The sequence below is a fragment of the Prinia subflava genome, chromosome 5 (genome assembly GCF_021018805.1).
Source record: "Prinia subflava isolate CZ2003 ecotype Zambia chromosome 5, Cam_Psub_1.2, whole genome shotgun sequence".
Taxonomy (NCBI): Eukaryota; Metazoa; Chordata; class Aves; order Passeriformes; family Cisticolidae; genus Prinia; species Prinia subflava.
The window spans coordinates 14,080,076-14,093,517 of NC_086251.1; the positions used below are offsets into that span (position 1 = coordinate 14,080,076).

Genomic DNA, 13,442 nt, shown 5'->3' on the forward strand with positions numbered 1-13,442 from the left:
AATATTTCAGCCCAAGGAGCATAATAATGATCATGTAATTGTACAACACAAATAGACAAATCAGTGCAAGAGATACTGGTGTTTGATACTTACATCAATATCGCTTTCTGCAATCTTGACAGGTTTTGTACTTCTTTCTTTCAACGTGTCACGTCCTGTCACCTAAGAGGAATAGATTTTCAAAATGTAAGAAATTCACTGCAAACTAATACCTAATTATGCTTCAGCAGTGAAAAGAGAACTTTTGTTAAATATTCACTTTTATTAAGAAAAAATTAATAACATTTTGGATACAAGTTCTTTCAAATCTGGCTTTAGTTTATGAGAAGTGTTAACAAAAAGTATTGCTAGTTATATTAGGCTATTTAGTAACTCTTCCAGCAGCTTGGAATTCTGTACAAAACAGCACAATCCTAACATGTCTATGGTTACAAAAGTCCTTTTCCTGCACAATCTAGTAGTTGTAACAGTCCTGCTCTAATAGCTTTCTTGAAGCCAAAGAAATGGAATTTAAACCGATGGTTGCAACAATAGCAGCATTCACTAATGACTAAAAATACAACTTTTGGCAAGTGTTTCATCCTACAAAGGACAGTATCTTCCTCAGCACAGGGTGGGTTTTACCAAGGACAGACTGCTATAAAAATGCTATAGTGGAATTAAATGCAATTAATCTATTTTGACGTGGCTGTCATGTACCAAATCTCTCATTCCATAAATCACTGGTTTCATACTCCATTTCTGGTGAGATTATCTTCTCACATAACACAGTTTTAGAATCAGTACCAAAACAATACTCCATTGTATTTCCAACCTTCACATCAACCTTAAAAATTAAGGCATGTCTGTGTCTGTAGAAATGTTTATTATTTCCACTGTCTACACAGGAACCTCTTTGTGAATAAATGAGATTAAGAAAAGAGCAATATAATAAAGGTCATAAATAATAGATTCTTAACAAGCCTTAAAATCTAACTATTTAATATCTTCTCTTTGGAACACTTTTTAAGATTCATTAGAGCAAATACTATCTTACCACAGGACCACCTGGTGATTAGTAGTATTCATAAACAGCATATTCTTATTCATATGGAGGCAAAAGTTTGAAGAAAATTTCACCTCAATATTGTCTTCAGTAATATAAGAGGAGAGATTTTGATTGAAGCTGAAGTTGTTGGCTTTTTTGGTGAGGTAGAAAAGGTATAAAGAGACAGTTGGCTTTTTTACCAACTGGCAATCTCCAGACTTGAAGCTACATATTTTACTTATTAACCTAAGAGTCACTTACAGGATCATGTTAGCTTTTTAAAAGTAATTAAATTTTACTCTAAGTGAGGTAAATATTGTCTTCTCTCCTCCAGTGACAGACTCCATTTAAAGACATCTTATGTACCTTTGTGTGGTGCAATATTACTCCTCCACCATCAAAATCAATCATATTTATTGCCTCTAGAAGCTTTCAAGTCTTTGATTTTTTTTAACAATTACATATTGTATAGAAGAAAAACCCTGTCTTCCAAAAGTATTAATGAATTTATTTAAATGCTAAATCCTATACATAATTGTAACAATTAATTACATATAAACATAAAATATCAGCATATCAAAAGTAATAATTCTGCGCATTTAATTACCTGCAAGCTAAGACAATGCAAAAGCCTTTTTCAAAGCAACAGAATTAACATAAAAACAAGGCTACAGAATTTGGGGATACCTCAAATTACATAATCAGAACTGTAAGGCATTTGTTAACTATCAAGCAGTCAACATGACAACATAATGAAGATCAAGCATGCTTTCACATTTTCAAAATTTCACACAGGAGTCACTACTTGAAACATTCATTTTCAAAACATGATAAAATGAAACCAAACACTGAGGTCAGCCATAATTTTGCATACAGACTCCAAAAGAGGGGGCAAAAAAAAGGGAAGTAAAAATAAAATCTTACAGAAAGCACTACTGTGTACCAAAAGACACCTGTAAAAGCCAAAACACTGACTGCTACTTGATAAAGCGATGAGATGAGCACATTTCAATGCAGGCAGTCTTACATGTATACTGGATAGTAACCCTTGTGCTGAGTTCTTTAGCACTTTGTATAGCATGTTGATCAGAGGTCCATTATTTTCTATCTGTTTCAAACAAAAATTTAGTCACAGCTCGTTACAGATGTCAAGATTTAAACCCCCAAACCTCACAACTCAAAGCTCCACGAGCAGCATCGATCACACACTCAGGTCACAACTAAGCATTTTGCAGTTAATTGCTCAATCGCAATTCCATGTCGAAAAGTTCTATTTTGAAACCTCTAAGAAAGATCTTCAGAAATAACGGATTTAGTGAAAAGGAAAAAGTTTAACTCCAGTTCCAAAATGTTTGGTCCTAATTGAAATTTTTTAATCAGGGTGGGTCTAATTCAAAGCCCAGTGAAGTCAAAAGAGAGACTTGAACTAACTGCTCCTCTATCCAAGGCTCCAGTATCTTAAACTGAAGATACTACAAACATTACCTGGGAATTTGCTGTTACTAAAATCTGTATCCTTTGCTTCGTTTCATGCAGTGCACTCTCCTTTCTTCCTGCTGGGGGTTAGATTTGCCTCTTTTTCACTTACAGAATTTTTTCCCATAAGTTTCTAAGAAACCTTAACAACAGTACTTAGCCAGGACAAAGGGAGTAGTTGAAGGACATGGCAGCACAAGGCTACACCTATTGTTTTTAGATCTCTGGGAGTGTCCCTCAGAGGGGAGAGATAACTGCGAGCTTTGGGAAAGGTAAAAAGAGCTGGAGGAGGGGGTCTCACTCTTGCTCTCAGCATTGAGGAGGACAATCAAGCTGCCCCTCCTGCAGGAAGAGTTCACAGCCATCACTCCATCTTATCCTGGGAAATCTACCATCATCTGCTCGTGTACCCGGGAATCCTGAGCTCGCTTTCTCCGGCCCTCCCCCCCCCACCGCCGCTGTTTCTTCGGAGCTCTGAGGTTTTCCTGCTACTCTGTAGCCCTGCCCTGCCCAGCCCTGCCGGGACACCCCTGCCGCTCCAGCTGCCAGCGCAGAGCTCCTCATCTCATCCACCAGCCCGGGACTTTCCTCCCTTCCAGCTCGGCCTCTCGCAGTCCTGCAGGGGCACCGAGATCAAACTGCCCCGGGCTTTTGTGAAAGAAAGCCCTCAAGGTTCCTGGTTCTGTTTATTATTGATGCTGTAGTTGTTGTTTGTTTGTTGTTTTGTCATATATACTAGTAAAGAACTGTTATTCCTATCCCCATACCTCTGCCTGAAAGCCCCTTTCATTTTCTAAATTAGAATAATTTGGAGGGAGGGGATTTGAATTCTCCATCTCCAGGGAGGTCCTGCCCCCTTCCTAGCAGATACCTGTCTTTCAAACCAAGACACTTCCTCATATCACAAATCAAAGCATTGCTCCATTTAGTGGCAAAACGCAAATGTAACCAATACAAGGACACCCCCAGATTTCACATGGTCTCTTTAATCTCTCAGCAACCTGACCTGAAATTTTACATTTCTGGACCACAACTGAAAGAAGGTTATTAAGAAATGCCCATTTTGAAAATTTACATCATTCCTTTGGAAACACACTTGACATTCTGAGCGTCAAGATTTTCAAACAGGAACCAATTGGCATTAAGTTTGTTTTCACAGAAGTATCAGGTGCCCCCATACATTTTTCTTTCTGTCTGCTTTTGTTAGGTGCTACAGTCAGCAGGAGGGCACAAGGGGAGCTCCTGAGAGACCAAATATCTCCTCGTGTTCCAGACTCTAACAAATTAATCTGGACAGAATCCACTACAAAGTTAAGAACGCCTCCTAATAATTTTGTTAAGCATATCATATTTTCAGAATCTTGACCTGTGGTCACTTCAACTGTGAAAATTATTGTGTTTTATAATGGACAAAACACTGTGATTATTAATAATCTCTCACCTTGTAGTACTTTTTAAATTGTAATTTGTCATAAAATTCATCTGATGGCTTGGGCTGCAGCTACACTTGGCAAAGCCATGAACAAACCAAGGACAAGGCTTAAAATGAAATCTGTCCAACCAATTTTAAATGTGTATGTTAATGATTCCAACAGTTTACATACTTGATCATTTAGACTACATATACTTCATCTGTATTATATGCTAAATACTATATATTATACATAGATATATTTATGTTATACATAGATATATTTTTATATATGGTACTATATGTATGCATAGTATGTATTACTAGTATTTTCCATTTATAAATTTGGTTATATATTCAGGAATTTAACCATCAGATAAGACTGAAATACATATCCTCATAGGTGCAGTCAGCTCACAGGCAACACCCCATGGCATCAGTGAGCTCTGTACATGCAAAGCAGACGGACAACAAGGTGTGAAATTTCCCTTTACCTTGATTTTCAGGAACACAACATGATTTATATTAGGCAAGACATCCTACATACTACAGAAAGTGGCAAACTACTTTGCTAAGCAGAACAATTATATCTTTTTGCTGTTTTTATTTTCCTTCAAAACCTGATATTAAGAATTCTAGATTTGCTTTCCAATTGCCAATCATCAAGTGTATGAGATACAGAAGTAATTTAGACAGATGATAGGACCCTCAGTATCATATTTTAATTATTTGTTAAAAAAAACCTCCTAACTTTACTTGATCAGATTCTATATATGGAAGGATAGATGAATGGGTGCATTTGAAATCTTTTAGCTGTAATAACATGAAAACAATGACAGTGCTAATTAATCACATTTTCACAAGAACATATGGCACATTATACAAATAAGGGAAAAGTCAGTTTAAGAAGATTTAAAGGGGAAAAGCTGGATTAAGAGAACACGAGTTTTAACTTAGAGGTGTTGACTTCATATTGGTATTAATGCTACAGCAGAGAAATATTTTCCATCTGTTTTTTTATCTGATTTCCCTAAACCCATCGCAGTATCAGTAACACAAGTTGCTCTTACAAACTAAAGTAACCACATATTCTGAGTTTGCACTTTAATTGTATAGTCACTACTAAAAAGACACTCAATATTCTAAGCACAACACAGTCAAGAGACAGCTTCCATCTCAGACTAGAAAGTTACTTTAAAATTTGCAGGTACAAAGATGATACAAGAAAGACAATTAGGTTGAAAAGAAAAATTAAGTAGACTCATCTCAAATCTTACCTTTAGATCCAAATACTCCAGATCCTTTTTCAACTGGATGTAAGTATCATCCGCCTTCAGGTAATTACATAGGGGGAAAAAAACAGTGCAACATATTTCAGTGTTTGAAACCATTTTAGAATAGTTGGATTTGCTATATACAAGAAAACAGATGGAATAGAGAACAAAATAACAGAGTAGGAGCACATAAATAAAGCACATTTGCTCCACCAGCATATTGCTATTTACAGCTAAAAAATGGGCAAAATATTTCCAAAGGGTACTACTACCTCATTACCACCCCTCCAAACATCTGGATTTTTGTTTCCACCTCTAATAGGACACAGAACTACTTGAAACAATACACTTTCAAAAGCTATTTTTTCAAGATCAATTTCCACTGACTAGCCCTTCACTGAAAAAGTTACACTGGTGTGACTGAATGTCAAATGTAACTAGAAGACATCATATCACTAGAACACTTTTGATCACAATTCACATGCATTTTAATTCCTTTATTCAGGGAAAGTATGAAATAAGTTTTGTGAATAAAATTCTGAAAAATATCTCACTTCTACAATTAGATAATCCATTTTGTCTTTTAACTAACAGCATTCAAGTTGATCATCATTTTTCATTGTCTCACCTGTAATTGCTATCAGCTTCATTTTATAGTTACACTCATCTAGCAACATCTTTATTACAGTCCCTTCAAGGAAAACATGCATGGAAGTCATAACGAAGTTATTCCTCCTCTCTTGAAAGGGGATATTTGCAATACAAAATAAAGTTTAAATGTTGCAAATGTGCTACTTGTAGTTAACCAAAATGCCCAAAATTTCCTAGAATTTTAACTGCTATTTTGTCAGCATCTCATATCCTGGTGCAATTAACTTCAGAATAGAAGAAAAACACAACTATACCTTTTCTCAAGTTTTGAGCCAATGAGAATGTGTAGTTAGAAAAAGAAAAGAAAAACCCTTTATGCCATAAAATCAATAGATCACACTTGCATTTCTTTAGAGCTGTTCACTTACAACTCTTGTCAGATCAGCTTGTAAGACCGGCTGAGGACTTGACTAGTAAGTCTGCCCATTTTTGAAGAAATCCCTGTTATTGCCACCCATTTGAGCGCAATCGTTCTGTAGGTGAGGTAATCGGGAAATGAAACTTCTTCAATTCAAAAAAATCGCTTTTGTTTTGGGCCAAAGCCTTCACCAATTCCAAGAAGAGTCACCAGATTTTATTCCCAGGTGGCTCAATTTTTGAGGCTTTAATAGGAACCGGAGAGCTCTGTGAGCACATTTCTGTTTGATTTCACATTTACAAGTTTCATAACACCAATGAAATCAAGAGCACAGTTGATGATCCAAGACGCTCCTGAGCTTTTATGAACCAATGTTCACCTGCAGAACTGACACAGTTACAAGCTCATATGAATGTACAGATTGGCTGATGCATTTCCATTTGCAGGTGATGCAGCATGTGGCACAGGGAGCCAACCCCATCATGAAAGCAGCACAAAGAAATGGTTTGGCTTTAGAATGAACTTATACAGGATTTTAACCCACATTTCTGAAGATGCAGCATTTTCAGAAATAGTATAAATACACAGTATAAAAAGGAAGTAGACACTTTGAAACAGATGCAGTGGCGTTCTGTAACTTAAAAACGCTCATCTTTTATAGCAAATACAGTAAGCAAAGAAAAACCGCAAACAACCTGGGCACTGTAGAATACCAAAGAATGGGCAAGGAAGCACAGACTCAAGCATGCCACCAATGAAGCATTTGCAGAGTCACAAAATGTCACAGATGAGCCACGCAGCAGCTGACCTGATAGGTGGAATTAGTTGGCAAGTGCTGCAGTAACTGAGCGATTGTGTAATTTCTTATACTAGCCAACTTAGCCTGATGTCTCCTTAATCGAATGAGAAGCAATGTTAGCTCTTCAGGCTGCAGGTATTTAGACACATTGTAAAGAGGAAATTAGCAGTCTTCAGGGAGAGGAACTATAATTACATTTTTCACCTCAGTGCCCAGAAACCAGTTACTTGACATGAATAAGTAATTATTTAATTAACTCTGCATTTGGTCAAATAAGCATAATAAAACTTGAATCCTGTAATAACAGACAGCTCACCCCTGTTCATGTTGCAGATAAAGTCAAAAGTCCTATAGGCTTTACTGGGTTAAGATTAAGTTCTCATTCGAGTTACTTATGCTTTATCTAATAAAGTTAAGATTAAAGACTGTGGATTTTGAAACTTAGCTGCACTAGTGCGAGGACACAAGAGGACCCGTGCTCTGCACTTACCGACTTGCCGTGCAAGCTGGGCGCGCTCACCGTGTGCGTCATGTAGCCCATGGCAGGCATGGAGCGGCGATCCAGGTGAGTGGAGCTCTGCAAGAAGCCACAGCATGTAAGGATTGTGTCAAGGGGCAGCTGTGTTGCACCTGAGGGCAAATTCAGTCTGCCACACATTTTCTATTAGGGTTCATGGCGTGCTTAGATCAGGGTAACACCCACAGGCCAGCCCGGTCCTTTGATGATTAAAAACATATGAACGAACAAATGCAAATTCAGCACCTGTGATGCTGGGCAGAGCAGCGGATTGTGGCAGCATGAGATGCTTCAGCAGAACATGCAATGTAGCTTCCAGCAAATGAAAAAAAGAGTTCATGAAGTTCCCCCACCCAATGTCTCCCAGAAAAAAGTTTGGTTGGATGATGCCCTCCGACAGCAGGCTTGTACTGCACATAGTAACAACTGTGAATGCTCTCTTTTAGCCAGGAAACACGAAGCTACTGACATGACTGACACCTTGTGGCAACGGCTTCCATCAGTGCCAAGGGGTTTTTTAATAATCGACCTTGATATATCCCTTTCTGCTTTCGATAAGAAAGCCTACTGCACACTCATTCTTTCATCTTTCTCTTAAAGCCAAACTTCTATGGTTTTCAAGGCAGACTAAAAGTCTCACAGATTATTTTTATTCCTGTCTCTGAATGCCATTTTGTTCTCCCGCCCCACCTTGATTTTTTTAAGTGCAACTGGACGGAATTTAATAAAGCCATACAGGGAGCATGGAGTATCACAAATTTATGCAGATACACACATTTAAATGTAGAATGATGCTGTGTGTTTACATAGAAAAACATGAGCATTTTTCTCTACAAACTTTCACAGAAGTTCTAGAGAGAAGTTTTAATGATGAGGAACTGTGTTTCCCAAAATTGGTCAAGCCAGGATGCCGTAAAAAGAGCTTAAAATTTCTGCAGTTACATTGCACAGGAAAGGAAAAGAGTGATGTACATGCCTTTGTAAGGATGTAATCCTCCCTCAACTTACATATGGAGAAACCAATGTGTGGTAGACTATAATAAGGAGTTAAAAAAATATCAATTTCCAGTGCTGCAAATCACTAGACTATTTCATGCTCTGACAGAATATTATAAACCTAGAAATGCTGAAAGATATCCAACAGCTATACCACACATACACCAGGAAAAAGATCTCAACTGTGCCTGAAGCTGCAGCCTAAAGTCATAGTCCTAGACCCACACTGGGTATCTGGATTTCCAAGTCTCTCTTCTTGCAAACACTTCCCCTATCAGAGTCCAAGGCTGATGTCAAAGAATTAATTGAATACTTCAACGTTCAATTTTGGTGGCTTTCAATACCAATTATTCCAGATTGACCAAGACAAGTCAATTCTTCATTGGTTCAACATGAATTTCCCTAAATTCCTTAGGCAAGGAGACCCATTTGGAGTACTGAATAGTGAAGCCTCTGTCACCTTTGGAAAAGAGGGTACAAGAGTCCCTCAAAAAAAATCCACACTGAAACTATGCAGAAGGTTGAAGTTTCAGAACAACACTACTTGGTTTTGTTTAGCCCAATGCTAAAGACTCTGCAATGGACCTGAGCTATTAAATGCATGAAAAACTATATATTTTACTATAACAATAATAACATGGTGTTTGCCGTAACTAAAAACAGAATCAGCTGTAAGACTAACTACAACAGCAAAACATGTAGAGAAAGCAGGCATGGCAAACACAAAGCTACAAGCAAAAATAAATCATCAGGGAAGGCTCCATCCTGCTGAGTTTTATATTTTTGCCTGCATACTCTCTATATTAAAATACTACTATCCATTTACTTTATACATGTAAACAAACGCCTTCCAGTTTTTCATTAAAAGCACTCCAAACCTATGTGATGTGCGCCAGTTTTCCTTTCCTAAACAACAAAAATTAATAAATCAGATCAGAATGGCAAAAGCCTGAGAAGAAAATTATTCCTTGCATTAGTTTTTACAACTTACATGACCTTTCACACATGAGGAAGGATGCAATGAACCACAACTAAATAAACTCCCATGTGTGACACCACGTGTAGAATGGTTTGTAATCAAACAGACACAAACCTTTACAGCACGATTCCGAATCTTCCTGGGGGATCCAGCAAAAGGAACATCCACAGTCTGTCTCTCATCAGATGGTTTAACTGTGAGCCTTTCTGCAGGAGTATGTGGTCTCCGTGGGAGAAAGTTCTTTGGAGGTCCAGGTGGAGGAATATCAGATGGAGAGGGTGGAACAGATATTGATCGTGGAACATCTAATGAACTTTTTGACTTAGCACGATCCATAAAGTCTGAAGAACCTACATAAAGCGGGGCCGTGGGGCTGCCATGTTTGAACTGCTGTCTCTGCTGCCACTCATAGAGCTGCCAAACAGTTCCATCCTTATTTGCTTTCCTCTCTTCCTGGGACATCTTCAAGTGGCTTACACGATCTTGTGCATATTTGTAGTCGCTCGGCAAATTGCGGTTTGGTGGTGGTGAGCTCCCTGAAGGCTGCCTGGTATTCTTTGGCAAAGTGTGATAGTTCTCAGGAAAAGGAGGATTGGGACCCTGACGTGTAAGAGTCTGATCAGAAGTGAGGCTGTAAAAAAAAGGGAAGAAAAGGGTAAATTTCAGCTCACACCGATGAGTGGGAGTGACTAATAAAAAACCACCTCTAATGACATAAGCATAGGAGCTACAAGACATAAAACAGACATTTTAAAAGAATTTAAAGAAATATTTACAAAGCAATATTAATGACATCTATCCTGCACACAAACACTACACTGTAGAAATACAGGATTTTAATTTACTGTTTAACCTAGGATGAACTACTAGAAACAAACTTGAGGAACGGCAGCATTATGCACTTAAACTAGAAAGACAGTCAAGAACATGAAGAAAGGGATAACTTGTTTATCGAGTGAGTCTGTAAATCAAAACACTCCTTTTCACAGAAAGTGTGCTCACCACTAGGTGGTGCAGTTTACGAAAACAAATGCAGGTTCAATATTTATATCTTTAAAAGCAAGAAGAAATCTCACCAATCCCAGACTATATCAGATAGTTTTTGTTCATGTGAATGAAGCAAAAAGAAAGAAAATTATAAGAAACTGCTCAAAGTCCCCAGGTCTGTATGATTTACTCTCACCTAATGCTACTGGTTCTACTGACTGGAGCAACATGAGACTTTCTACAACAAAGGTCATTGACAAATTAGAATATAAAAAGAGGTTTTACATACTGCACCCATAAAACACTTAAACTGGTTTAAGTTTAGATATTCCAGATATCTAATTTCTAGATATTTTAGTAGGTAGTGTTAAGACAGAATTGGCAAAAGTTTTTGACAAGGTCTAGCTAGCTCCCTCTCCTGCTTTGAAGTCAAAATCTTTCAGAAGCCTCATGCATAAGAGCCTGCCTGTCTAATTTCTGATTCTTCAATCAAACATCTGGGGGTTTTATACTTGTAGTCATTTGCCCATTGATTCAGAGTCTCTGAAGAGAAAAGCATTTTGCTAGGCTTGCTACAAAGCATCAACACAAAAAAACCCCAAATTTAAAAAAAAAAAAAAACCAGCATAAAACCACACAAACAAAGAAACTCTGAGCATCTTTTCATCACTTCACCCGATAAGTTCCACTCTCTGCATGAGAGGGAGACCTCATGGTTTAGAAAATGCAAGAATTCCACATGAAAGAAAGACCAGGATGGAAAAGAACAGCTTTGTTCAGCATCCAAGAATAACTGAAGCAAGGAGGAAAGAACTGCTACCAGTAACTGCTGCTCAGTTGCCACCATCCCTTTTTACTTGCAGAATTTGGCACTGCTGGACTGCCTTGAAATGCGGATACTCTCCAGAGGATACATAATTGCTCATGCCAGCAAGCAGAATAACTGCCCTGCACTGCCTGGAGGATTACAAATCTGTAAAGGCTCTGCTCTCTCATACCACAAAAACTTGATGTTACCTTGAATTTCAGAATGAAGGTTAAAGCAAGCAGGTAGTATGAACACAAGCAACTCAAAGAGCAGCATACAGTGGTTGTGCAATCTCTTTTAATTCTCTAATTCATTGCCTCATGTGCACTTTAAATGTCCTGTTCTTCGCTGCCAATTTTTTCCACATAGGGTAGAAATGTATTTTCTCTAGACAGCAATAAGAACTGAGAATGCTTGGAGTGGATAATGCTTCAAAAGGACATCTGAGGGAGGAATGAGCTAGGAGAGATTTCTGTGTGGAAAAACAGAGAAGAGATTTTGACCACTCCTATACTCCAATTTAATGGAGACCTCTCGAAGGTGGTCCCTTTGTGGATGTTGCAAACCATCTGTGTGTGATTATTTTCTAACTGGACATTAAAAGGCACAGTACTGAGACCAGCTGGAATTAGTGGCAGTCAATGAAGTCACCAGGGCTGGCAGCATTAGGAGCAAAACCAAAGACCACCTAAGTTTTGTTGGGGGCAAGGGGAATCATGCCTTCCTTCTAGAAAAGGATGAATTTTTCTGAGAAGAACTAAAAACTTATTTTGAAAGTAGTACATGGAGCAGCTGATATGAGCCTGCTTCATGCAATACTTCAGGCTGCTATAAAAAAAGAACAAAGTTGAACGTGTGTAACATTGCACAGGGAAAGTCATATTCAGAGCTGAACTTTGGAGGCAACTGCCTACATACAGGCACATTGTGTTTTCTCAGTATCTGAAGTAGGGAGAAACCTCAAGCTGAGATGACAGGCTTTAAGCTGGTGGCATCTCTACATATAGGGTTTGAGATGCTTAGAGATCATTTGCATCATATAAAAATAGACTCTGAGAAGATACACCAACTTTTAGGTAAAGACCAATGTCCCAAATGACTCAAATTAGTCTGTGACAGACCATGGACTATTGCTTTCTCAGAAATTAAAAGCAAAAGTGATCAAAAGCAGCTGTTCTTGAGAATCTCTCTCATTTGAATGATGAGGTACAGAGAATATAAAAAGGCAAGCAGACATTAAAGAGTGAATAAATGGCCTGATGTCCTATTATATGACTACCGGTCATAAAATCATTCAGAGTCTGTAATGGCAAGCAACCACACAGAAGATATTGTAAAAAGAGAAGATAGATGTTCAAAGACAACAAGTACTATTATTAGAAACACTGTGCCCATTCATGGGAACGCACAGAAGCTAACACAGACAAGTAATATTTCTTCCTTAAGCAAATCAGGAAGGAACAGAAAGTTCTGCATAACAAGAAAGGTTTTAACACTATTTGCAAGGAAGGAAGTATCTCAATGTGACTGCATCCAGTGGGGAAGTACTAAGCTTAATTTGATTTATATATTTTTAAAATGCAAGTAAACTGTTAGAAATAGCAAATTCTTCATAATTATGCATTGACTAAATTTATGCAGGTACTGGAAAAAACCTAACAATTTTTAAACAGCTGTCCTTTCATGGTCCTGACCTTGACCTTTAATTACTCAACACCCAAAACCTCCTGAAAGCCTCCTTTCAAACTTTCCAGTTCATGAGATCTCTCTGAAAGGCTGGCATGAATCTTACCAAAGCAGGTATTCCCATCTGCTGAGAACAGTTTGGGATTAGATGGCTACACTGGATGTCATTGGAGGGCATCTGAGAGGTCACTAAGAGAGGTGGATCTCCAAAGTGACAGCTAACATTTACAGCTCAGCAAGCTGAGTGCTTTATTAAAAGGGGAAGTAAAACATCTGTTTGAAAGGTCTAAAGATCTATATAAAAGGTGCTTTTCCTACAAATGGTCATATGCACAACTTCTGGATTTGCGTGAACCCTTAAGCTCTAAAAGAGTTCTTTCTTGTCATAATCAACTTGCTGGCAAGCACTGCATCTGTACACACCTGAAACAAAGGAACCAAATAAAACTGTACTCATGTTGTGTTCAAGAATT

The 13,442-nt window shown here is 38.0% G+C and overlaps 1 protein-coding gene across 10 annotated transcripts in view; it reads right to left on the reverse strand.

The window, feature by feature from the left end:
- Positions 1–13,442, reverse strand: part of PLEKHA7 (pleckstrin homology domain containing A7) — a 146,435-nt gene that overhangs the window by 22,814 nt on the left and 110,179 nt on the right. For all 10 annotated transcript variants that reach the window (XM_063398086.1, XM_063398080.1, XM_063398081.1 and 7 more), the window contains 4 exons: positions 9,603–10,119; positions 7,487–7,573; positions 5,192–5,245; positions 94–162 (listed from right to left, as the gene is read on the reverse strand). In XM_063398086.1, coding sequence (XP_063254156.1) covers positions 94–162; positions 5,192–5,245; positions 7,487–7,573; positions 9,603–10,119 — 727 coding nt within the window. The remainder of the gene's footprint in view (positions 1–93; positions 163–5,191; positions 5,246–7,486; positions 7,574–9,602; positions 10,120–13,442) is intronic.